Source organism: Vidua macroura, chromosome Z (assembly GCF_024509145.1).
Source record: "Vidua macroura isolate BioBank_ID:100142 chromosome Z, ASM2450914v1, whole genome shotgun sequence".
Classification (NCBI taxonomy): Eukaryota; Metazoa; Chordata; class Aves; order Passeriformes; family Viduidae; genus Vidua; species Vidua macroura.
Window position 1 is genome coordinate 37,916,700 of NC_071611.1, and position 25,189 is coordinate 37,941,888.

The following is a 25,189-nucleotide window of genomic DNA, read 5'->3' on the forward strand; positions in this document are numbered from 1 at the left end:
TTTAATTTATATTTGTAAGTTACTAGTTAACTAGAACAATCAGAATCTTCCCAAATAAATTTTTTTGGCAAAAAAAAAAAAAAAAATTACATTGATGCTTGATAAGCTACAGAGACTCTTTAATAGTTCACACACCATTTTTATTTTAAAAATGTAACATACTGAGAATGATGTTTAATTATGTGATGGTTTAAGTATTACCATTTCAACAACAGCTGTGACAGTTTCATTATGAACAAAAAAAAAAGGAGGATTACAGTTTTGAACTCGTTCAACCATTAATGCCAAATGGATGTTTTAATATATAAAAATTATACACCTCCACATATGCCAAAATACTTCTCTAATCTTCAGTTCTGGTGCCCCAACTGTGCCCTTTGACTGGCACAGAGGCATTATCCTTCCTGGAATCCTCCACTTTTGTGCTTTTTATGCACAGGTTTCACAAAGCACCACCCACTGGAGCCAGGAAACAGAAGGTTTTACAGGTAAAGAGGAGCTGACTTCTCCTTCCATCACCCAGTGATCTCAAATGTGGTCAAGTATGTCACTGAGTCCATATAATGGAATGCCATCAGACCAGGAGGATCTCCCTGGGAATGGCCAGGCCCATATGTCTTATCCCACCATCAGAAGGTACAACTGGCTGAACCCACAAACCCCTTCATTCACTTCTTGGGTGGAATTGCTGTAGCCAGGCCTCAGTGACAGCAGCTTTTTCAAAGCTGGGAGTTGTGCCAGGTTGCAGCTGTCCCCTTGGCAGAAGGAACTGCAGCAATGTCAAAATTCAAAATGCTTTGTACAGTACTCTGATTTCTTTGACTGATGTCTAGATCTGAATTCCTTAGTTCTTGATTTAGGATACCTTTTCAACATTTTAGAATAAATACACCTTTTTCTGAAATGTACAGCTCAGAAGTTTTGTATTGGTTTTGACAAAGCAGCTCCCTTATGTTTATTGGCCTTTTTTCTAGTAGTAAAGCTTTTAAGCTACTCAAGTACATACAATGTGATGAAGCATTCTGGAGAAGCAAATGTTCCAAGCTGTATAGATACGTGTTATCAAGCTTTCACATGCATTGTTACTCAAAGAAGAGGCTAAGATAAAGGGAGGAAGTTTCTCTGGGATGTATCTGTCAAATCAGCCTTCTCCCTTACCCTCCCTGTTCTCTTGCCCTTCAGCAGAATGTGCCCGGCCATGTTTCCTTACTTGGCTGGCTGGAGGCTGAAAGGAAGGACCATGCTGCAAACTCTTCTCTACTTCTCAAGTCTGCACCTGTGCACAGCACACAGATGGACATGGCATGACATGGTGGGGACTGAATGCCTCCAACCGCATCTGCCCATCTCTGTGTATCTTTGTACCTCCCCTTTTCCTGGCTGAAGACTTCTCCCTCTGTTTACAGGCAGTGCTTGTCTCAGCCCACAGGCTGTGCAAGGTCTTACTGGTTTTCCTGTTGCAACACAGCTTGTGACAACAATATCTGTAAGCAACAGTGTAAAAATTAGATGTGGTTCAGTATCAGAACTCACTTTGTCTGCAGCTGCTTGGTTTCTAGGAGTGTGATTAGCCTAGTTAAACACAGGGAAGGGAAGTAACTGCATTTTAGCAAACAAGCTGAATATCAAATTGTCAGACACTCTTCATTTGTTTCACCTTTGAGAACTGCTAATGCTGTGTTAAGTTGAAACCATCTCTCTGTGACAGATTCTAAACAGCCTAAGGAGGTAAAACCAAAGGGTTCCTTGTGCACTGAAGTAAATCGGATAAGACTTTCAGCTACAATTCCAACTGTGCTGCTTCATTACAAATGTACCATTTCCTGAAAGCAAAATGAAAGGCCAAATTCACTGCTGTCTACTGTAACAATTCCGAGTGTTACAATAAATATTTTTTTGTTTTGTTTTTTTAACACATGCAAAAGTAGTGTTGGGAGATCTAGATGTATGCAGGCTGAATATGGTGTCCTTGACAAATGGGATTCAGACACCTGTGCTTCCTACCAGCCTGTCTGGTTGGTTGGTTGGCTGGGGCTTGCTATGGAAGTACAGGGGTCAATGCCAAAAGTTCAGGTCACGTGCACCAGCAGAGAGACCATGCCATGTGGTACCAGCTCTATCCTTCTGGAAAATTAACTCCTTTCCACTTAACTCCCTACATCTCTTCAATGTACAGTTAAGATAATTTTAAAGGGTCTTTAGGCAGAGAAAGCAGAAGTGTGAGAAGCCCCAATTAAAAAATATGGAAGCAGGGTAAAAATAAAAAATCCCTCTAAAAATCTGTTTTCTGTGCTCTTTCACACATCAAGTGGAGTTAGGACACAGGTGAAGTAGAAGGATGATCAATGGATTTTGGTGCTCTGGGCAGCACTCCTGGGTAAGTAAAAGTTCCTTCAAATCTTCTAGGAATGAGACACACTGTGTGCAGGTAACATTTCTACAATGATTTCTTACATTGTTGGAGAGAGAGAAAATACAACCCAGCCCCCAAAATGACCAGGTAATGCTGCATGCCCAGCAGCACAGTACCCACTGGCTGGAGTGGCCAGAGTACACAGAACACTGCAAGAGAAATACACTCCTTGAGCAGCACAACATTCCCACTTGTTTCATTTGCTCCTCTATTTTACAAATACTTTAAATCTCTGCAAAATAAAGCAGTTCTCTGCATCAGCCTGCGACAGACTGCTGTGATGTAACTTGCTGCATAACACAAGCCACAAACCAGCCTATAAATCTCATCTAATGCCCGTAAGTTGTAATGGAACCATAACACACGTAATTCCTGTGTAAATCAGTACTCGAAACTAGTCCAGAAACAACAGCTTTGCTGTTATTAATGAAGTCAGGCATCTGGGCTTGTGAGAACCCTAATCAAAAGAAGTTGTGGCTTTAGAAATTCTTACTTATAGTGTGTAACCAAACACTGAATTGACTCACTGGAGGACAGAACATCAAAGCCTCCCCCCCAGCCAGCATGCATCTGTTTGTGAGATGTATTTCAGACTGTTCTTTCTCTCTGTTGAGGCTGTGTCCTCATGAAAAATATCTATGTAGCATTGTGGCTGGTACAGCACCACTGCCTGATTTGTCTTGCCTGCTTCCAGTGTCTCCGGTATTTGGTAGGGATCAGATTCAGCCTCAAGTGGAGAAGAATAAGCAAAATTCTCAAAACAAGTATGAGTTTGAGGTGTAGGAATGGGTGGAAAGTCCCTTGCTATATTTTCACTAGGGTAAATCCAGGAAGAATTGTGACCATCAATCTTATTTTCAGTTGGTGTTGAAGATAATCGGCTCCAGGTAACAGGATGCAATTTATGAGCTTCAACATTACTGTCCATGGCTAGCACGTCAGGAAGGCAGTCATTTATCTTCAGCACTTTCTCAGAATCAATCTGCAAGAGAATCATTAAAGAAAAAAACTACTCAATGAAAGAAGCCCAGAGTAGAAAAAAGAGAGTGATTACTTTAAGGAATTCTAATATTCCTACACAGTTTTTTTTAGTTTGCACTTTTCAAATTGAATTTGAAGGAAAATCTACATAGAGGATGTTCAATGGAAGCTGTATTTTATGTGAAATTTATCAGACTATTTATTTAGAAATATTTTTTTAAGTAAACTCACAATGACCATATTTGAGGAAGGAACTATGTCCCTCTACTCTAAAGACTTAGCCAGGTTTTTGATGTGTACTGTTTCAGTTTGAGGCAGAAGCAACTGGAAGACAGCAGCAGTTGCTGTTAGGTATACTTCACTCCTTGCTCTCGTGCTGCTGTTCAGTGAACACCAGCAGCTCCACCTGTGCCATGGCAAAGGCTTTGGAGCCCCCTGCACACAGCACAGAAGCAGCAAGTCCCAGTTCGATGGGGCTACAGAAGAAGCTGACAGCCTTTTGCCAATTCTGTTCTCCCAGTCAAACCTGGCAGTGCCTGGCAGAACCCCCTGCATCCTCCCAGGGCCAGCAAGTGCACAGCCCTGCAGTGTCCACCCGCGGGCATTGGGGCAGACACAACTCCTGGGCTGCAGGGAAGTCCAGTATTCTCTGGGCTGCTGAGTTCAGACAGTGCACGGGTTTGAACAGTAACAGGGGAGGAATCACCTGCTGGTCAAAAGATTTCATTTATTCTCCAGTTGTGCATTTTCTATTTGCAGTATAGACTGCAATATAAGCTAGTCATTGCAATATAAGCTGGTCATTGCAGAGTCACATGAATGTCAAAAGAAGAGTTTTCCACCAAATGGTAATAGTAAACTGTGTTAATTTGTATATAATGATTAAAAGTAGTCAACACAAAAACTGACAGGAAGTTAATTTTTAAATGCAGTCAACACAAGAATAGTATGTTTTTTTAAAGCTACTAAGCAAAGAATGGACAAATTGAAAACTAGATTTTCAGTGATATTACCTTAAACTCTTTGAATGACAGCACTTTGCTCTTGTTAGGACTAGGTATTACAGGACAGCAGCACTCCTTCACCCTGGAAATGAGAGACAAAATGACAAATGACATTTTTGTTCTCTTATCAAAGTACACTCTACTAGCAGAAGCCACCCACAGAAGAATCCAAGCATAGCAGCAGATGACCAGTGTCTCAGAAATGCCACAAGCCAAGTACTTAAAACATCCTCACAATCAGACAGCCAAAGGAAGAAATGAATGAGGCCTTGCAAGGGGCTGGAAGCAACAAGCTGCAGCAGTGATTTGTGAATTAGATTAGTAATATTCTCTGTCTACAACAGAAACATGCATTACAACTTACCACTTCATCTTCCAGTGGCATATAGCTGCTACTAGGGTTGGAACTATCACTAGCAGGAATACAAAGTACAGCATGTTTGCTGTGGGAGAAAAATACTTTAAAATTTTCGTTTTAACTTCTCACATATTAAAGTCAATATAGCTTGAGTTTCTGGGGCAAAAATAACATCAAGACTGCATGGGATACCTGCCACTAATCCAGCAATAAAACTGTGCAGTCCATGGTTGCAAGGTAGCTTGGCTGGAATTTCTGAGATACCTCTGTAAGCGTTTAGACCTTGATTCCCTTTATCAGAGTGGAAATATGACTAGATTGCTTTTTATTTGCCCTCCTATTGGCACCTTAGCTGTAATTTTCGAAAGTAAGGCAATGATAACCTCACTTAAATATTGTTTAAGGTTTTCTCTCAGACCTGCAGAGAAGACAGATTTTTACCATGAGACATGAACAACATCTGTACTTCCATTTTGGACTGACTATAGCAAGAAAAACACTACACAAGTGTTCAAGTTTCCCAGGATTTATGCTGATACAGGGATCTCAGTATTTCCTTCCAGCTGGAAGACAGCCTTGGGCTATGCTGTCCACAAACAGCTGAGGCTGTAGGTGGGCTGAGGGGAGTACTAGTTAGCACCTGCCCTCCCCCTGCCTTGTCCAGTGCTCTCCTCCCTGTGCCAGAGAGTTTGTGTATCCCTACCACAAACCACAGGACTGAACGGACACATGTTACATTCTATCTCTTGTATCTCCTTAGGGTTAATTAAGATTTTCTTTTATTCTCTGCTTGGCTGTACAAACATCTGGCTGGCTGATGGGAGCTGGAACTTGTGTGTTAGAAGCAGAACAGAGCTTGTGAGGGTACCATGAAGGTCAGACCTTTCCCATCAATTCCCTTCATCTCCAGACCCAAAACATTTTTCAAAACCAGGCGTCTCTAGTTTGGATCCTAAGTTTCACAACCATGCTGACTGGTATTTTCAAGGGAAAAAGTTATGGGCAAGTGATTTCCTCTTCTGCTTTGGTGATCAAATATGCCCAGTTAGCAAACTACTGTGCCCATGCCGACAACCCTTCTGTACTGATTTATGAAGGAGTGAACTTGGCAACAGTTTTAAAGACTGATGAGATTAAGAATCAACATTAGAAGTTCAAGAGTCCATACAGGAATTCCCTGTTTGCACACAAGTCTGTAAGTTTTCCTATATTAGAAAACCAGCTAAATCTAAATACAATTCTTCAGTGAGTTCGAACAAAAAGGACTCACTACACATGCAAATGTGCATCTATTGGATATAATACTTAAATAAAGATGTAAATTAGGCTCATTCTACAATTTAGAAAAAATCCTTTCTACTTAAAAGTATCAAAATGCCATGCTGGTATGCTCGTATCATTTCTCAGTTGGATTCCTTCTTAAGTGAATATTTCACTGAATTAAATGTTTTCCCTTAAGAAAGGAAGATTATTATAATATTCTAAATCATCCCATCCTTCTGCTAGGGGGTATTATTCACCGCCAGTACTCACAATTATATGGTGTATCTATGTATCTGAAGTTAACAATGGGAGTCTCTCCTCCACCTGTAAATGCTTTAACCACTAATTTGTATTTTGTGTTTGGCATCAGGTGTTTCACGGTGTATCTCTTTTCTTCTGGGTTTTCAATTGTGTATTTACATAGCTCTGATTCATCTAAAAGAAAAGATCAGATAGAATCACTGGATCACAGAATGTTCTGGGTTAGAAAGAACACTAAGGATCACCTAATTCCATCTCCCCTTCCATGGACAGGGACACCTTCCACTAGACCAGGTTACTCAGCCCCATCCAGCCTGGCCTTGAACACTTCCAGACATCCACAGCTTCTCTGGGCAACCTGTTCCAGAGCCTCACTACCCTCACAGTAAATCTTCTCCTAATAGCTAATCTAAACCTATACTCTTTCAGTTTAAAACCACTACCACTTGTCCTATCAGTACAAGCCCTGGTAAGAAGTCTCTCTCCGTCTTTTTTATAAGCCCCCTGTTAGGTACTGAGAGGTTGCAATAAGTTGTACAAAACATTACAAAACCAGTTAACTGAAATAACAAAACATTTGCAATCCGCCTTCTTTGTAATTTGTATGCTTTCTTCCAGGAAGGATGATGCATTCTGACTCACTGCCACTGGGCTGGACTCACATCCCTTCTAACTGGACTGGCCACAGCATTGCTCTCCTCTGGCAGACACCTAACAATTTGTTGTCAAAGACTGAACCTTATTTATTTTCTTTTTCCTCAAGCATTGTACCAGAATGATTTGAGTTTTGCCATTTCTTTTTTTTACCAGAATCCTTTAGCCCTTAACCTTATGTCAATTTCTTTGAAGATAATCAAAAGCAAGAAACCTCTGCCTGAAAAATTAGCTCTTTTGCCTCTCTACTGTGCAACTCCCAAACCCCAGGGAGAAACGGGTTAGCTTATTTCTGCTATTTTCAATCACACCCCTTGTCTGCTAGCAGAAGCAGTGAAGCAGAAAATCTCTGATTTAAACTTTTTAAAGTGTAACGGGGACTACTTACAGAATAATGGTACTTATATGACAAGAATTTCTACATAAGCCTCCCTCAGTTCAAACTATACTTTTCATCATAGCACTAGTCTAATCAGCAGAACACTGGACATGACCCAAGCAGAAGAAGAGGCATGGAAAAAAAACTAAAACATATTCTTTTAATGTGTTGGAAACATCTGAAAATTATAATGGAGCAAAGTCATCTGGAGCAGTTCTACATGTGGAACAGAAAGGTCTGAGATAAATTTGTGGCTTTGTGCCACTTCACAGCTCAGGTCTGCTGAAGGAACTCCACTGTAGAGTATGCACACAAATATTTTCACTAAAAAAGAATTTACATGGGGAATTTATACAGTGCTCCAGTTCTGAAGGAAATAAATTATATCCCATGTGTTCCTAAAATACCCCAAATCCTAATAAGACTAACATCCCTATGACTTCTATCCAAGTAGACCACAAACAGATGTTTTTCAACATTCATCCAGAACTCACATCACAAGAGGCAGAACTCCTCCTATAGTACCAAAGTCTTTTCTGGAGCTAAAAAAGGAGTCATGGACAACAGGATGTGGGCTGTAAATCACTATAAAGCCAGGAATCACTTCTGCCTATCAGCACCTCAAGCACAGAGAGGAACCAAAAGCAACAGGTGTTGAATTCTAGAGAAGGCTGAATGAGCCAGCCAGACTGCCTAATGTGAACTTTGTAAGATGCTGCAATACCAACAAGTCTTCCACCTGTATCAATGACACAACCTTCTGTAGCAGAGAGCTCAGTTACCTGAAAGAATGTGCTTTTTTGATCCTTTCAAATTGCAGTTCCCTTGTATAGGTGATACATAAACATGGTAGCCTCTTACAAAACCAGGCTCTGACTCATTTGTGAGATAAGAATCCCAAGACAGTGTTACTGAATTGTAAGTCAGGTCAACTTTTCTCACAATAGGGTCAAGAAAAGGAGCTGGAAGAAAGGAAATTGAAGTTAAACTTGCAATTATTCTTCAAGACTGTTTCCTCTTATCATTTGAAAAATCCACACTCCCATGTGGTGTTTAAGTTTATATCTTTCTTGTATTTAAAAGCTGAACAAAGTTTTCTACAGAAACCGTCAGCTTCACAGCATCCACATTATCAGCAATAACTGATAATCACAGCTTTGTTTAGCTCTCCTAATAAACATGGGCTCTACCTGGTCACTCCACTAGCCAAATATCCTCCAAGTAGGGCCTGTATGTTGACACAGAACATTTAAATGCCTCACTAAAGGTACAGAAAGAACACAAAAACTCCCAATTTTATCTAGCTGTAGGAGGAGGCAATTATTCCATTTGTGACAGATCAATTTAGCAAATGGACAAACCCCAAATATGCTGCCAACTTACGCAGCTCCCGAAGATAACCCATCTTCTTTTCCAGTAAGGATGCTCTATTAGCAACAGAGCCATAGATGCGGAATTTGTATCTCACCCCCGGAACAAAAGCAGCTAGAAAGCAGAAAATAAGCTATGGTTTGTCTTCCAATGTTACTTTTATTTAATTGCCTCCTACCGAGGTCAATAACCTATTAGACACCTTCTCTGAGTGCTATTGATGCAACTGAAGGAGACAGAGGGCAAGCCAATTCTTGGTGTGCATTATGTGAATTAAACAGATTTATTCTGTCTGAAAGAGAGAACTGGGAGAAAGGTTTATATATATATATTTTTTCCCCATACAGCATTCAAGGTGATTGAACAATAGGCTCCAAGTGCACCAAAAAGAAAGACAATTTAATTTATGTTTCTGGCAGAGGCAAAGCTTGTGTTTTGGGATATTTGATGCAAACATATATCCAGATATCAAGATTCCTTGTTATCCTCACAGACATCCACTCCCATTCACATTAAGCAAGTGCAAACCACTGAAGAATTTGACAATACTCTTCCCATGTGTTACCACAGTCCCCTTCATTACGTGCAGGTTTCCATACATTTGTGAGAATTGAGGTGCAGCTCCTTTATTGCAAATTTATGTGTGTTCAATCAAATTTTGTTCAAACGAATTTCATTCCAAAATGAGCTCTCAGCTTGAGAGACACTAGGAAAGCTAAATTCTTGCAGCTGTGAAAGCATATCAGAGCAACTTTCACACAGACAGAAAGGATTTAGGTCTGCTGGCCACAAACAGGATAAAAAACACGCAACTGATCCTAAGCAAGGACTGGTGCTGAGACACATCATTTGTGGCACACTGACAGCACCAAACCTCTCACTACACCACGGGTTTAAATTGCCTGAGTCTAAACTTCTGATCCATGTTACAGATAGGATAGAGTGCCCTTCTGCATTTCTCTTGCTAAATTATTTTAACTTCTTCATTAACCTCACCATCCTCCTTCAAGATGCTGCTATAAGCCACTCAGAAGAGGTTTTGTCTAAAATACTGTCTTGACTTTTCAAATATAGTATGCTGCCTTCCAAGGCTTAATGGTGCTAGTAAGCTTGTGTGTCTAATTACTTTGGTAGGAAAAACTTGATGTCACATGCCTTTAAAGAATTACACCTGCACAGCACAGAATTCAATATTCAAAATATTAAAAAAAAATTGTTTCCTAAATTCAATTAATACCCACAGCTTGAAGAACTGCTGCACAGTCAGAAAGAATATTTGTTTAGCTTTCACCTGAGCTGATCACAGCACTGGAAGTGTTGGGTCCAAATCTCTTCCACTGCAAATCACAAGGCTGCAACCTGGGAAAGTTACACCAATCAATAATGTAACTGTCATATATACTTCTGGGCTCCCAGGAGATAAAAATGCCATCATCTGTACCATTAACCTGTCCTTCCTTAAGCTCTTCAGTGCCTAGGAATGAACAAAATAGAATCTCTTATTATTGTCCTGCATGACACTTCAGAGTTATAAATGAATACAATACCGCTCCTATACTAACCACTTGAAAACAACAATAAACCAGTTGAAAACAATATAAGAGTTGCACTCCTTCACTAAATGACATATGGGGTCTTTCACATGCTGAAAGCTGACAGCTCAGAAACCATCCAGCAATTGTTACTACATATTCACCAAAAAAAAAATCAGCTGCAGCAACCTAGAGTCAGAGAGTCACAAGAGGCTAATCACAGTGGCACTGGCTGGACCATCAAGGCACCTACTGCAGGTCTGAGGCCCTAGTTTTAGGCTAAATGTATTTTGCTCTGTGGAGATACTCTCTGCACTTAAGCTTAATAAACATACAGCTGCCACCCTGTAGGAAAAAATACAGTCGTAATTTTCATACAGCAGTGGTGTGAGTTAAGAGGTAAGGTTAATTTGTTGCCAAAGATGATAAATTATGTCTTCACTCAAAACGGGTAGAAACAAAACTCTAGTAATATAACTGAAAATACTCCTACTGTTATCTGTAGCTCTAGAGATGATCAGTACTGAAGGAAGTGAAAAATTAGCATTGTTCTTTGCCACAATACTGATTCTGTAGGAATGGCTATCAATGAAAATCCTTGTGCTATTGTAGATTGAAGAAAAGGAGATGCTTTCAGGCTGGGAGCCATCTTCTATTTTTTCCAAGGTTACTTCATATGAAATAATTTTTCCATTTGCTTGAAAACTTGGTGTTTGCTGAGGAAAAAAGTTTTGGAAGAAGAGAACAATAACTTAGTAAATTTTGCTGAAAAAAATATGAGAGGATCACTCAGAATTTTAAATAACCAACAGGATGTGTTATTTCTGTAAGAATATAAACACTTGTTTCCATATATTCATACATACTGGTCGAAATGGAAATGCAGAAGTCTTGGTAATGGGATCTGTCTTGGTATAATACTTAGAAAAACAGAATTGTATGTGTGAAATTCCAGGACAGCACACCATCATAGCTACATGTGTTCTAAGATATTTTATATACAATCTGTTTTAGATTTGTAAAAGACATTTTCATACTGGATTGCTATCAGCTGCACACAAATCATGGGAGAAATTTCCAACCCCTTTATGAAGAGCTTTGTTTTTATTTCTGTAGGGATGTCTCACCTTCCAGAACAAGGTCACATTTCGTCCCCTGAGAACTGGTGTAATTTCTCTCCATATGTCCAGTTTTCCTGATGGAGCTGCAACAAATACAGCAAAACAATAACATGAGAATGATCTGGGTGTGGAAAGGATAGGCAGTTTAACTGCTCCCTCCCATTTGAAGATATTCCACTCACAACACCTCCTTTTCCCCATCACTCCCAGGTCTTGCCCAAACATTATCCTTTAACGTAATTTTCCCTTTGTTCCTTTTTCTGAATTAAAGTCTGCTTAATTTCCCTAGAAAATCTTTGCTTGCAGTCACCAGACTCTTGTTCCCACCTCTGCACCATTCCTCCAGGCCTCACTGGAGGCAGGGCACTGTAACTCAGTCTGTCCATCTTCCCAGTCAACTGGATTTCCCACTGACTGCACAGCTGGGAATGTTCGAGACTAGCAGGCAGGCTGACAATTATTTAAGAAGTCATCTTCCTGAAGTTTGCTTAGTGTGTTTCTTTCATGCATGCAACAGGCCTCTGCTTTAGCTACACAAGGAAAGACTAACAACAAACAGCAAAGGTGGCAAGCAAGGAACATCCCTCAAAATTTGCTCCTCAACAGGTTGGACATACTTCCTTCCTTTGTTCTGGTGGTCAGGGGCTGGCTCCACTCACTCCACCTCCAGAAGTGTTTGGCCGCTCCGCAGCGCACCCTGGCCGTGTACTCTGAGTACGGCTGCAGCCCACGCACTGTGATGCGCCTTGAGTCCGCAATGGAGCTGTTGTGCTGCAAAACACAGAGACACAACAGGCACAGCTCAGAACAGTGTCCTCAGCAAGGTGCTCTTCTCTGAGAAAATAGCTCTTCCTCTAGACGCTGCAAGGTCAGTTAAGCATCACTTGGGAAAAATAGTCATGAAACAACAATCAAAAAAAAAAAAAAAGCAAATAATGCACAAGATCAAAACAGTGGGAGATTCAAAAAGAGGGCTGGAAACCACCTGTGTGTAACTGTCTGAGTTACTCAGAACACTCCACATGAGTACTTTTTACATCCAGGAGGGACTTTACTGAAATCTTGCCCTCACAAGAGTCTTGGGCTATTACCATATAAAAGTAGGATGTTGTTCCAGATCTATGCAGAGCAATCTACAGCCACCTTCTATTTCTGTGGTTTTTTCCCAGCCTTTACCTCACTCTCTCCTAAGAGACAGAGTGAGTTCTGGTAAGAATTAGAAAGCCAGCATGCTTTTAAGCCTCTTCTCAAAACTGTCTCCTGCAATGGCCAACTGCAGTGGTCACTTGATCTGACAGCTACAATCCTAAGCTACAATAAAGACAGAACGCAGCTTGACTGTGATCTGCACTGCCTTTTTGACTGTGATCTGCACTGTGCCTTTTCAATATGTTAGAGGCAAGCTGCCTTCTAAGTCAAGAGCTACAGAGAGGTGACAGTAAATGGGCAAAGAGTCCATCAAGCTCACCATTTGTGGAAGAGGTGGAAAAAAGTAAGGAATCTAGTCAAATAATCTTCAAAGAGATTGAAGAGGAAGGGAAGAAAAACTGTTCTGGGATTCCATCACTAGAAACCAGACTCTCTACCATCAACTACAATCAATAACATACAGAAAAAGCTTGGACTGATAAAAAAGAAACCTTCAACACTGCTCTGTTGAGTGTGAAATGGCATGAGCAACAAAAACAAATCAAGATTACCAGTACCTAATATATATATATATAAAATATATTATACAACTTAACCATTATTAGGCCCTTCAGTGTTTCCACTAACTTCAACAAATCTCAGAACCCATTCAGCAAAGCACTGAGCGACATAGTCAGACCAGTCATACCACGTACTTCTGACAGGGTACAGGCAGTACTTGGAGTGTGAATTAGAGCAAACAGTGGCTGCCCACATGGACTGCATAATCAGTGTAGAGCTTGGGAAGCAAACAAATCCAGAAACAGACACATCAACAAGCTCACAAGACTTACAGTGTATTTGTATTGCTGGGGAATTATTTTTTAATCAAATCAGAGAGATCCTCACTATATTTTTGTTTAGGAAAATCAGGTTTCATACCAGTTCTACTTTGCCATCAGGTTGGAGCACTTCAGTCTGACAAAAGAGATCAATTTCATTGTTTTCATAATTCCAGTGTAATGTCATTTCTGTATCTGTGCAATCTTCCCAAACCTGGAAAGGTGCAGTGGGATACACTGCCAATGGAAAATCTGAGTTAGCTCTTGCAAAACATAAAATACATGCAATAGAATGTTAAGATATTTTAGCTGAGTAGTAAAAGCAAATAAAAAATACAGATTTTTCTCCTAATCTAGAAGAAACACATATAAATTTTGAAACATCATTTCATAATGTAAATGTAAGTAAATGTTACACAAGGTTTAAAAATCCCCTTGTGCTGACTTAGAAATGTTTTAAAACATCATAGACAAAAGGAAGAGAAACATTCATTGCAAACCATTAAAATTCTCTAATTCAGGGCCTGGCAGAAGCTCCTGATGTAATATGGTAACATTCGACAGATTTCTACACCCCAGAATTGGACCTCTTTGACAAAAATTTTATTCACAACTCTAACATTGACTCCTGTCAGTAGTCATCCTTCAGTAAACAGTGACAAGGCTACTTCTTCCAAAAGATTTCAGAGATTCTTTAGTGCTGTGTAAGAGTATTCAGCAAGTGAAGTAAATCTCAAACCCTCCCACATTATCAGTATAATAGTGAGGAATCAATGCAATGTGAGGGCATGGCAATGCAGGTGAGGGGTAATGCTTATACCCTAGGCCATTTATCCTAAAACGTCACATGACTGAATTACACTACTCCATGAAATACAATTTGAGGACTTTCACACTCAGAAGAGTTTGTATTTGATATAGAAGGTCCAAACTAGCACATTCAGAATTGGAAACAATGGATTTGCATTTTCCTTTACTTACTGTCATCCTTTAAGTAAGGAAAATCCTAATGTAAATATTTGCAGGATCAGAGAAAACATGAAGGATTTTAGAGGAATCACTATTTAAAAGCTTAACTCATCACACATATTGTACATAATTTCTTTAACTTGCAACTATCACTAGGACTGGAAAAATAATATTGTAGTAAATTTTAATGTACTTATCACATTGAATGTAAGCTTTTCTAGCCTGACTTCCCATGAAAACTGAGTTTATGACATTGTGTTGTCTCCCTACATACCTGTCAGTTTATTCCTCCACTTTCTTGACCTGTTTCTTCCATTTCCAAACAATCAGATAATCAAATTTTAGAATTCTCATGCCTCTCTGAGACAAATCTAACACAGACATTTAACGTAAGTTTCTTCATATAAAAAAGTGTGGCTTGCAAAACTGTCAGCAATGCCTCTGAGGAAGGAAGCAGTGCCAGGGTGCAGCAGTTACACCAAGAGCCTCCTAGGCCATTGTCCTGTCAGCTTCTGAGCTGCACAAAGCACATGTTGCCTCCTGCTTCTTCAAACAGGCTGGGCAACCACAGGACGTGAGGAACACTGAAGAGGACTCAAGGAGAACTTCAGTCTCACTGCTGGAAACTGAAGAAACACCCAGTTGTTTTGAGGCAAGAGTAGGAAGAAGCTTAGGGGACCCAGGGCACACTGAGATAATGGACACAACTACTAGGGAACAAGGAACCACAGCCATTAGATATGTAGAGAATAACCTGCCTTTTGTCACTGATGAACTACTCTTCTTCCCTTACAGTAGCACAGTGGAGGTTACTGTCCCATATTAGGACCAAAAGCAGATTAGCACCATGACTTCTTTCCCAGCAATAGCTCCTACACACGTATCACATCTTGTATCATACCAATTCCCAAGTAACCTACACAGATATTTTGCTTAAACGCCCCATTTTATATCCTTGTATCATTTTGCTTTCTCTTCCATTAAACAGCTTCAGCAAAGCAGCAGATTTCAAAACATTAAGGGGTAATTCTAATAACCAAATCTGACGTTTGGAGTAAAGCTGTTTACTACTGTTCATACAACTTCCCAAAGGTGAAACTGAATAGAGAGCAGGTAACTCTAGCACAGGGAGACATAAGTAATTAAACTGGGAAGATAAAAATCAAGGACTTCCATACTTCAAACCAGGGCACAGAAGTATCAAGCTCAGAAGGAGCTGAAAAAAGGTATAGAAAAAGCCCTTACTTCTGTGATTTACATCAAAAACATCTGTGGCAGTTTTCTTTCCCAGTGGGTTTTCCACAGTCACTGTGACATTCCAGATCCACTGCTGGCCTATATTCCAAGAGCATGAGCACTGCTTAGAACAACTTGCTTTGCACAGAGCCATTTTCTGGGATGACCTATCAAAGAAAGTGAGAGGTAGGAGCAGGGCAAAGAGAGTTGTCCATAATACACAATCAACATAGATCTTGGAAGTTTCTGGTGTCCAAGTAGAATCCAGCATCATAAAATATAAGGCTGAGGGGCCTTGTATAAGAAGCCACCCACTTCTTTTCCTTAGCCTGAAGTATGATGAATACAAATACTCTTAAAAAAAAGCTTCCTCTGAAATCCAGGTTTGTTTTTTTAAGATACGGCTACATTGCTTTTACAAACTTCCTAAACCAGTGACTTGTTTGCCAAGACTTAAGTAGTTTACATGTTTACCATTAAGCTTTTAAATAAAGTTGTAATTTCAAGTGCACCTTGAAGTGCATCTTTTAATCTTCCATTTTTAAATCAGCATCCCAGTATCTTAATGGAAGTGAATGATGTGGAGACCAGGAAGGTATGTGCAATGCTAGCCTGTTTTCTGCTGAGATCTTTTGATGAAAGTTTGTTGTGACTTTGAGGCATCTATCCCATTTTATGAGTTTCCCTTTCTCTGCAGACCTTGTTGTAAAACCCCTCTCCACATGCAAGGTCTGATATCCCACAGCTGTGTTGCCTTGACTCAGACTACTAAAAAAGCTATGAGAAAGTCTGCAGATGTTTGTTTGTTTGTTTGTTTTTAAGTAAAGAAGTCAGCTGAAACTACAGAAATTATAGACACAAAAAGGACATAGGAGATAGGATTGTCAGTGGCTCAAAGACTCAAGAAGGGTAACATCAACATGTAAAGCTCTAAAATCCTAAAGGAAAATAACTAGAGACATTAATCAGGCAGAGTGCTAAGTTTGAGTCAGCATTAGTGCCAATGGATGATCATGAGCACACTAATACTCAGCCTACCAGCTGATCAGATCCTAGTTATCTGTTGTGTGTGCTGCCCAGTAATAATGTTATACTTTTAGGTTATCTGCATCCTGATTTCAGGGTGTCTTCATATCTACAGAAAAATATCCAAACATACTAACTCAAAAGAATGGTTAGAATAAGCTTTATCAGGCAGAACTTGATCTAAAGGACTGCCAACTTTGTTATAGCTAGTCTGATTCAGAACAGTTCAGCACTACTCAAGCTTTGTTAAATAAGTGATCAGTGAGGTGGAAAAAGGTAAGCACCTAATTACATAGCACCTAATAAAAGATAAGCACCTAATAACTCTGACAGATCAGAGTTAAAATAACAATGAGACTTACGTTTTAGACAAGGTGTAGCGTGGTGAATTCTTTCCATAGAGATAGGTCTCTTCTTCTCTCCAAGTACATGTTACTCTTTTCATGTCTTGAGTTTGGCAGGAAAAATCTTTAGGTGTGTCAGGCGGTTCTTATCAGACAAAATAACCAAAAAAAACAACAACACCATGGCAGTCAAGGCAAAGCTCATCAACCTTGTTAATACATTAACAAGCTAGAAATAATGGATAAGTACAAAGTCTGGTTTATTATAGATGCTATTACTGAAATTACAGTTATTCAATGGCTACTCTGCAGAGATAGTCAGGATAATACCATGAGTCAATAGCAATCACTTTTATACTCCATTATCTTTTTTTAATACGCATCCATTCATTTATTCAGTCTGTACTCTTTTCTATCTTTAAAAATTGCTATTGGCCTTTGAAAAGGAGACTGCTGTGTTTTTACCACATGCACACAGACAAGGGAGCTGAACTCCTAAATGGGTGGGTATATTTATGAATCAACCACCTGTCATAGGGTCAATTAATTTAATGTTATTCTTTCCTGTTTTCTCTACATAAATTTACAAATCTCAAGTCAGATGGAGTTCAGCCAGACATGACAAGAGCATGATGACTTACAGCAAGCTTTTTTCCCCCATCCATTTTTTCTACAGTCATTCTTGAGTTAATAACAAGAGGAAAATAAAACTGTAACAATGTATTCACTTACTACCCACAAAGAAAGCTGCTTCATGTGACCGTTTATCCTCATCATAACAGTAGACATGAATGTTAGACCCTTTGTCATGTGACAGATTTTCCACAGTGAGAAGTCTGACTTGACTGTTTGTGTGCTTGAAAACATCAACACTTGGGAATACAGTGAATTCCTTAATGGTTTGACCTTTCCCTCCTATGCAGCAAAGAGTGATATTAGAGCCTTCTGCTAAAATTTTTTCTTTTGGAAAGATTTGCGGTCCACTTCTATTTGAAGTGTCCAGGCCTGCAAATTAAAAATAAATAAATAAATAAGTAAATTCAAAATCTGCTCAAGGCAGCAGCATTCAGCCAGAACACAAAACTAAGCATTTACACAAGAAATTGCTAATGTTATATTATCCATTCATAGACTTTTATTTAGTATTCGTCTGAATACAGAGATTAATTTCACATGCAATAATACCTTTCTCTTAAAGTCATAAACATGTAATGTAGTCCAACAAACTACCTAAGAGACGTAATCTGTTTTACTGCCTTTCACTTAGAGGAAAACAAAAGTGTCAAGAATTCTCTTTACAAAGGAACACCGCCTCCTGCTCCTATGCACAGACTGTTGCTTATATCCAAAACACCTGCTCTTGAAGACTTGTAGCAGGGGGCTACAAAAACATTATGGTCATGCAGAGCTCAGCTAACAGAAGTCAATATTGACTGAATCAGATCAAGGGGATAATCCCTTGGAATGAGACTCCCATAGCTTTCTATGTTGGACTGCTTCCTGGATGGAAAAGTTAGTGGAATTTAAGTGACTCACAGCCTTTTACAGATCTTGCATGGGTAAAATCTACTCTCAAGAATCTGATCCAAAAACCTGATGACATGTGGATTTACTATCTTTGAGAGAGCTCTAAATCAGGTCTGTAATGTGGGATCAGTTTGTGACCAAGAAAGTATTTTTGTGCTGCATCCACTTGTAATTGAAAAAATAAGATCTCCAAGACTGAGGAGATTGTGGGACAAAAAAGAGTCTTGCATCTTACTGCCCATTATATAACAACAGATGAGTGCCACAATACAAGTATGAACACCTGTGATGCCTCTTCTGCTGGAGACATGATGCCTCCAATATCTAAAAGCCCTTGCTGCTCCAAATGAGTGTTTCATTATAAAATCACTACAGTCATGTTTTCTAAAGTAGTTACATATTTTGTTTAAACAAGATTCTCTGGAAACCAAACCACTCTAGTAAGATATGGTAACCCAAAAAACCAAATTTTGTGATGTCATTAATTACATTATTGGTTCACTCTCTGTTTATTGTCATATAATTCAGAAGACATTCCTTCCAAGTGAAATAAGGAGCTAACTTGCTCCTTTCTCTCTGTTTCTGTAATACCAATTCAAGCTATGAATCCCAGACAAAAACCACACATTCATCAGATCATGTAGCCTCTAGCTCTGTGCTTCCCCTCCTTTCCCTGAGTCTGGGCTAGGGGTGTGCCTATCCAAGATCCCATGTCACTTCATCTGCACTACATTGTTTTAATGTGTGAGTGAAAAAAAAAACCTCTAAAACTTTTGACTAGGGAGATAGTCTGCAAATTATAGCAATGCCTGAAGCACTTCAATTATTGCTGGCAAAATATAAGGAACTGGTTAGTGCTTACAGCAAATGGATTGATGCAGTCTCTCCTGAACTGTCCTCCATGGTTACATTCAGTGGTGAATTACAAACCAGTTTTATTCTTGAAACAAAACCCCAGTATTACAAAGTCTTGTTTTGCTTACCCGGAAGAATCTCCCACAAACTCCACTGACTCCAGATTTTTGATGTTTTGGCCTTGCTCCTGATCCTCACAGCATGTGACATACACTCCAAAGGTATGTCTGAATCCCATGTCCAATGAAGAGGCTTTCCCAATTTATCAAGTGTGACATTTTGAAATTCCTACAAACAAATAGCAGTAAGGCAAAGTATTGAAAACACAGCAATGTGAAGATTTGGAGATACAATCAAAAGCAGTGGGAAAGCTCAAAGGAGAAAAATGCTTTTGAAAATGAATGTCTGAAACTCCACTACCTACACGTGATCTCACACTAAGTAACTAGTCAGCTAATCAACTGCTTACAGATCTGTGCTAGCAGTGGTGGAATGACTGATGTGCTGACATATTTAGGAGTGAGACCCTGCTTCTCATGACATGGATTTGCTCTCAGAGGCTCTCTGTAGGTTATTTGTGTCTGCTATTACATAAGCTGCTGCCTACAAATGTGTCCTAATGCTCTGGGTTACATATCCCTGTGGTGGAGTCACCATCCCTAGAGTGATTTAAAAGATGTGCGGATTCAGCATTTGGAGATGTGGTTTAGTGTGGACTTGGTAGCACTGGGTTAACAGCTGGACTCAATGACCCTACAGAATTTTTCTAACCTTTGAGATTCTATCATTCTACATGTTTTAGTACTTCTTATAGCAACCACCCTAGATTCTCAGCATATAGATCTGTGCTGCTCATATGATTTGTGCCAAAGCCCTGACTGACACTGAGCAGTAGAGAACTTCTCCCCAGTACTGCTTTACATCAGCAACACCTGCACTTTTGTATTACCACTGCTCTGGAGGAATGTGGCTACAGCTCTAGAAGTTATATAGGCTGTCCATGCTTTGGTATGAGCAGACTCACAGAACTTCTTTATTGGTACACATACTTCAGAAAAACACAGAAGCAAATATATTCCTGTATGGTAGTGATGTCCAAAGTAACTTGTTATATTTATTATGAATAAACAGAACAGACTACATCCCTGGATTTGAAACACTTTTACTTCCTTCCAACAGGTTAATAAGGATTTGTTGAATGACACTTCAAAAAACCCAAAACTGAATTGTTTGTAGCTATATGGCCCCAGTTACTGACTTCCAGGTGAGATGTACTCATTGGGCTAAAAATCCTATCCAGCATATCAAAGTGGTAAAAATCTTCAGAACTGCATAGAGCTCATTTGCAGTGAAGATGTGGTTCTTCAAACTCAGAGACAAAACACCACCAACTAGGGTGATCAAAGTAAGCTGTGATTTATAACAATGCCTATTTTATTTTATTGATCCCTGATTTCAGAAAAATAAGCCCTTGTCTGTTTTATGTACTTTCTGACAAATAGCAACACTAAACGAGCTAGTGCAGTTTTTTAGTTTAAGTTCTAAATTTTCTTTGGAGACTGCCCCCATGCAGAAGTCACAAGCAGAAAACCACCCAGAATAGGCCTAAGCCTATTATTTGGGTGATCTCCTCTTCAGAAAATGTTGCTGGCTTAGATGCTACGGAAAACTATCAGGACAGGGACTTTACAAAGAGACATGACTATATCTTCCATCATTGTAAATGACTAGGACACTTCTCTTCAAAGTACACTTACTGTCCACACAGTAGTAGCTTCATCAGTTCGACGGACTTGTATCTCAAAAGATATTGCCAACTCAGCATCATGTGCTGACTTGACAACATCCCATTCCACCAGCAGCCGTTGAAGATCCAAATCCTTGGAAACGTTAAGGTACGTTACTGGAAACACATCGGATTCTAGGAGCAGAAAAAGAGCACAAAAATATTACTGTCTAGCGAAGTTACAGAGCAGATTTGAAAAAATGGTGGTTAGAGGTAAAATAGGTTCCACACCAGATGGTTTTGAAGGAAAAAAAATACGTGATCAGGACCCATGCTGATGATGACAAAAGGAAATACAAGTCTTCCTCTTAAGGAATCAGCAGGCTAATGAGGTTCCTGAATCTATTCAATAGCTCCCCACCATGGTATTTGGTATGCTGTTTAATTTCTTTATGCTATCAATTTACTAGCTGTTTTATGGGAATACAGACCCATCCCTTCATAATTTTATGAAGAGGAACAACATAAGGTATTAAGAAGGACTAAATCCCAAAAAATCCCAAACCCCAGCAAGGCTTCACACCATTGGGGCAGAAACTCTGGCTCAGTTTTGATCTATGACATAATATAGACTAAATGAGATCATGCAAAACCATTATTTTAACAGAACAGGATAAGGGTTTCCCTCCAGTAGCTGGCTTAGATCATAGTCTAGTATTAAGTGCATTCCTGTTTGCTCTACACAGAGCTTAGGTCATGGCTGTGGTTTCTTCTACTGGAATTAGACACCTAGTTCTAATGGCACTTGCATACTTCTCTTGGTCTGGATTTAATTCCAGACCATGACATGATAAAGCAAAGTTTACAAGTCCCTTTTGGGACTGCGAAATAAAAGGCCCTGCAAGATTGTTCTGTGGAGAACTACAAATAACCCTGTAAGTGGTTCCTCTTTTTTTTCAGATGATTCCTTTGTGACCCCTCCCTAAAAACCCTAACTGTTGGAAGAGCTGAAATATATCACTCTCTGATTTGTCATTTCTCTACCTCCTGAAAACGAAACAAACATAAACCCCCTAAATTTTATCTGGTTGTTAATGAAGCCAGGGAGCTAAAACGTCTAAGTAACTAGGCTTTTTCTTTTGCCACAGGTGCTTTCCAAGGTGCTTCTTCTTGTTACAGAAGGACAAGGTCAGAATGTTTATCCTAACCAAGACAGAGAAAAAAAGAGACACAAAAATAGCTATACCTTTTAATAAAATAGAACTCATTCTGAGCATTTCTGCCACATTATAGCCAGAATCATCAGGGACACGATGGATTGAGTGACCTCAGCAGCCCTCTAACAAAACTGCCACCTCCGCTCCTTTCCTCTAGATACACTTCGCCCACTGGACTACCTGAGACTTTCACCATGTATCACTAGCAGAAACACAAGAATTCAGGAGATTTAGACTGAGAATCTACATTTTGATGGATGCTTCTGGTAGCCATCATATATCCAAATCATTCTGCAATCTATCTTGGACTACCTGCATTAACCTAACCCCTGTGCAGCAGTTTTCCAACACAGGGATTTTTACATTAGGAGAAAGGAATGAAAGGCTCAAGAGAAGCAGCAGTTATAACAATCTCTGGTCAACCAAAGGAAGCAAATAAAACTTTATAAGCATATTTGTTTATTATGAGAATACAGACACTGACACAACTTTGTTTATATAAACCCAGACTATAATTAAAGAATAAATGGAGGAAAAAAGGTACAAAGTTATTCAAAACTGCTGAACAAAGGACTCTCTTTTAGCAAATCACCCAAAAACTCTGTTGGGATATTTTTAGCTTACTCCATTTTCAAGGGTACTAGAAGTCAGAGCAAAATGAAAACCATATGCTTTCCATCTAGAGAAAACTACTGGTATGGGCATCTTCAGATAAGCTTGGTGAACAAATCAAGTTTAACTGTTCAAACACATGGTCTTAGAACCAGGACTGTGGTATCTTCAAGTGTTTTGGAGAAAGAAATATATGCAACACATCTTGTATAAAGTCTCACTGCAGTCTTAATATATAATTACTATGAAATTATTAACATGTAAATTTACGTGAAAGCAGAATTTACAGCCTTAATGTCTCTGTGAGGTAAGTGCAAAATGTTTCATATGCAGAAATGAAATTTCCTTTTTAGCTTTGGTAATGATATAGTCCTTAAAAAGTGTATCTGCTGCTTCACAGCTGCCTTTGGAAAACTATGGGCATCAGTTTTATACTGCCATAAGGTACCTATGACAATTACTGTCTGAAACTAAATAAACAAGGTGGAAAGCTTGGGGGTAAATTTCACAGAATGATGACAGAGCATCAATTTTAGGTTTTACCAGAAAAAAGAAATATTATTAACTTCACTGCCAACTGACTAGGCAAGGAGCCAGAACAACCAAAACAACACAGTGATTCATAAACTTAACTGTGGAAGTGGAGTATCGCTTTATTTTGGGAAGATAGGACAAAACACACTTCATTTTCCCACATTTTCCAGACTTTCACCATCAAAACAAGATAAACACTGTTAAAATCCCACTTATGCTAAAGAATTGTCTGTAATGTTGTTTGTCTCCAGTATTCTAGTCAACCTTACTTGTATGTTCATAATCCGTTTACCTGAAGCACCATGTACCAAATCTCTTGAGGGATCTCATTTCACATTTCAAGCTGATCTAGAACTCTGGGCCTTGCTGTTTTCTATTGTTTTTTGCCTGAACTGCTGAAGCAACAGGGGAAGAAAGGAACTGGGGGAAGGAAAGGACCCTGCTAGTCTCTCAATGAAATTCAATGGTACAAAGTAAGGGTCCAAGGAAAGAAAATAAATACACCTGAAAGAAAACTCAGCCAGTTGGCAGAAACCAACTTTCTTTTTCAGGGTGCACCATTAAAAGAAACTTCTGCATATCTTCTGAATTTCCCTATCCTCCTTCTGCTCTTTTTCTAGCAAATTCTAACTGCAAGTTTCACTATTATGCCTATTGCATTGATGATGAGCCTGCATCTCCTCTCTGCATCTATTTCTTTTTGTCTAAATGAAAATATCATCCCTTTTCTTGCCATAAGGAATACTTCCACCTGCCACACTTACTTAGCTTGATAAAATAACTGCTAAGGTCTTATAAGTTTCTGTTTTTTCTCTATGTGTACAAGTGCCCCTCCACTATCCCTCTTCAGCTAGACAACATATCAATTCACACCCCACACTATATTTTGTTTTCTACAGAATTTGGCATAAAACAATCTAGATCATCAGTTGATGATTACACACAGCACTAAAAAATAGAAGAAACAATATAGTTAAGGATATATCCAAAATGTTGATGACCACCAACTTACAATGTAGGTATTAAAGAATTTTGTAGCGTATTTTTAACATGTGGAAGTATTTGCAGCATTCACAGTTACAATATTCCCTCCTAGCAAAATTAAGTGATTGAGGCATCTTACGACTTGTTTTAACTTGCAAGCTAGCCTAAGACTGTGTGAATAGTTATGATTAACAACAGACACTTAATTTTATTCCTGAAAAATTGCATGTGAAAACAAGTGACCAAGTTACTGTAATGAAGTAACTGTCTGGACTTGCCTACATTACAAAGTTTTGCCATACTAGGAGCCCTAGTAATAAGTCGCAAAACTGAGACTTGGGTGAGTGGTGTGTGAACACATGAATTTCATGGTTGAAGAGAGAAGAAATGTCTGAAAGAGATATTTTACCCCTTCAGTATGATAATAAATGTATTTTTTAAAACCGAAACATCTCTCCTTTTTCTTCACCAACTTAAAAAAAAAAAGGCAATAAAATTTCCATAATGCAGACTAGAGCCTGGTAAGGTCTGCCTTTTTAGTGGTGGTCACAGAAAAGTCAATTAAGAATTTTCTTTTTTCTTTTAATGGAGACATACCCAAATGCTATTGCTAGCAGCAAGTACACAAGAAGTATTTTTTACCTTAAAACACACAGCCTTTTGAAGTTATCATTATATTCAACTTTTTCCCCTTAAAATATGCATATTTGCTTTTTGTATTTGTATTGGATGAGTATTTGAAGCATAAAAAATAAAAATCTGATCCTGGAATCTTGTGGCACGATCAGAAAAGAGCCAACAAAAATGCTAAAGTTTTCGGAGATGAGACAAAAAAAGAAAGGAAAGAAATAA

General features: G+C 39.1%; 1 protein-coding gene across 1 annotated transcript in view; it reads right to left on the reverse strand.

Annotated features, from left to right (window-relative positions):
• Window positions 1–118: 118 nt before the first annotated feature.
• Window positions 119–25,189, reverse strand: part of OSMR (oncostatin M receptor) — a 31,304-nt gene continuing 6,233 nt past the window's right edge. The window contains exons 6-21 of the mRNA XM_054003855.1: window positions 21,022–21,185; window positions 19,393–19,552; window positions 17,615–17,887; window positions 16,901–17,027; window positions 15,522–15,679; window positions 13,408–13,544; window positions 11,955–12,108; window positions 11,344–11,420; window positions 10,710–10,932; window positions 9,976–10,158; window positions 8,697–8,798; window positions 8,096–8,275; window positions 6,290–6,454; window positions 4,763–4,841; window positions 4,408–4,480; window positions 119–3,395 (exon numbers count right to left, since the gene is read on the reverse strand). Coding sequence (XP_053859830.1) covers window positions 2,955–3,395; window positions 4,408–4,480; window positions 4,763–4,841; window positions 6,290–6,454; window positions 8,096–8,275; window positions 8,697–8,798; window positions 9,976–10,158; window positions 10,710–10,932; window positions 11,344–11,420; window positions 11,955–12,108; window positions 13,408–13,544; window positions 15,522–15,679; window positions 16,901–17,027; window positions 17,615–17,887; window positions 19,393–19,552; window positions 21,022–21,185 — 2,696 coding nt within the window. The 3' untranslated portion in view covers window positions 119–2,954. The remainder of the gene's footprint in view (window positions 3,396–4,407; window positions 4,481–4,762; window positions 4,842–6,289; window positions 6,455–8,095; window positions 8,276–8,696; window positions 8,799–9,975; window positions 10,159–10,709; window positions 10,933–11,343; window positions 11,421–11,954; window positions 12,109–13,407; window positions 13,545–15,521; window positions 15,680–16,900; window positions 17,028–17,614; window positions 17,888–19,392; window positions 19,553–21,021; window positions 21,186–25,189) is intronic.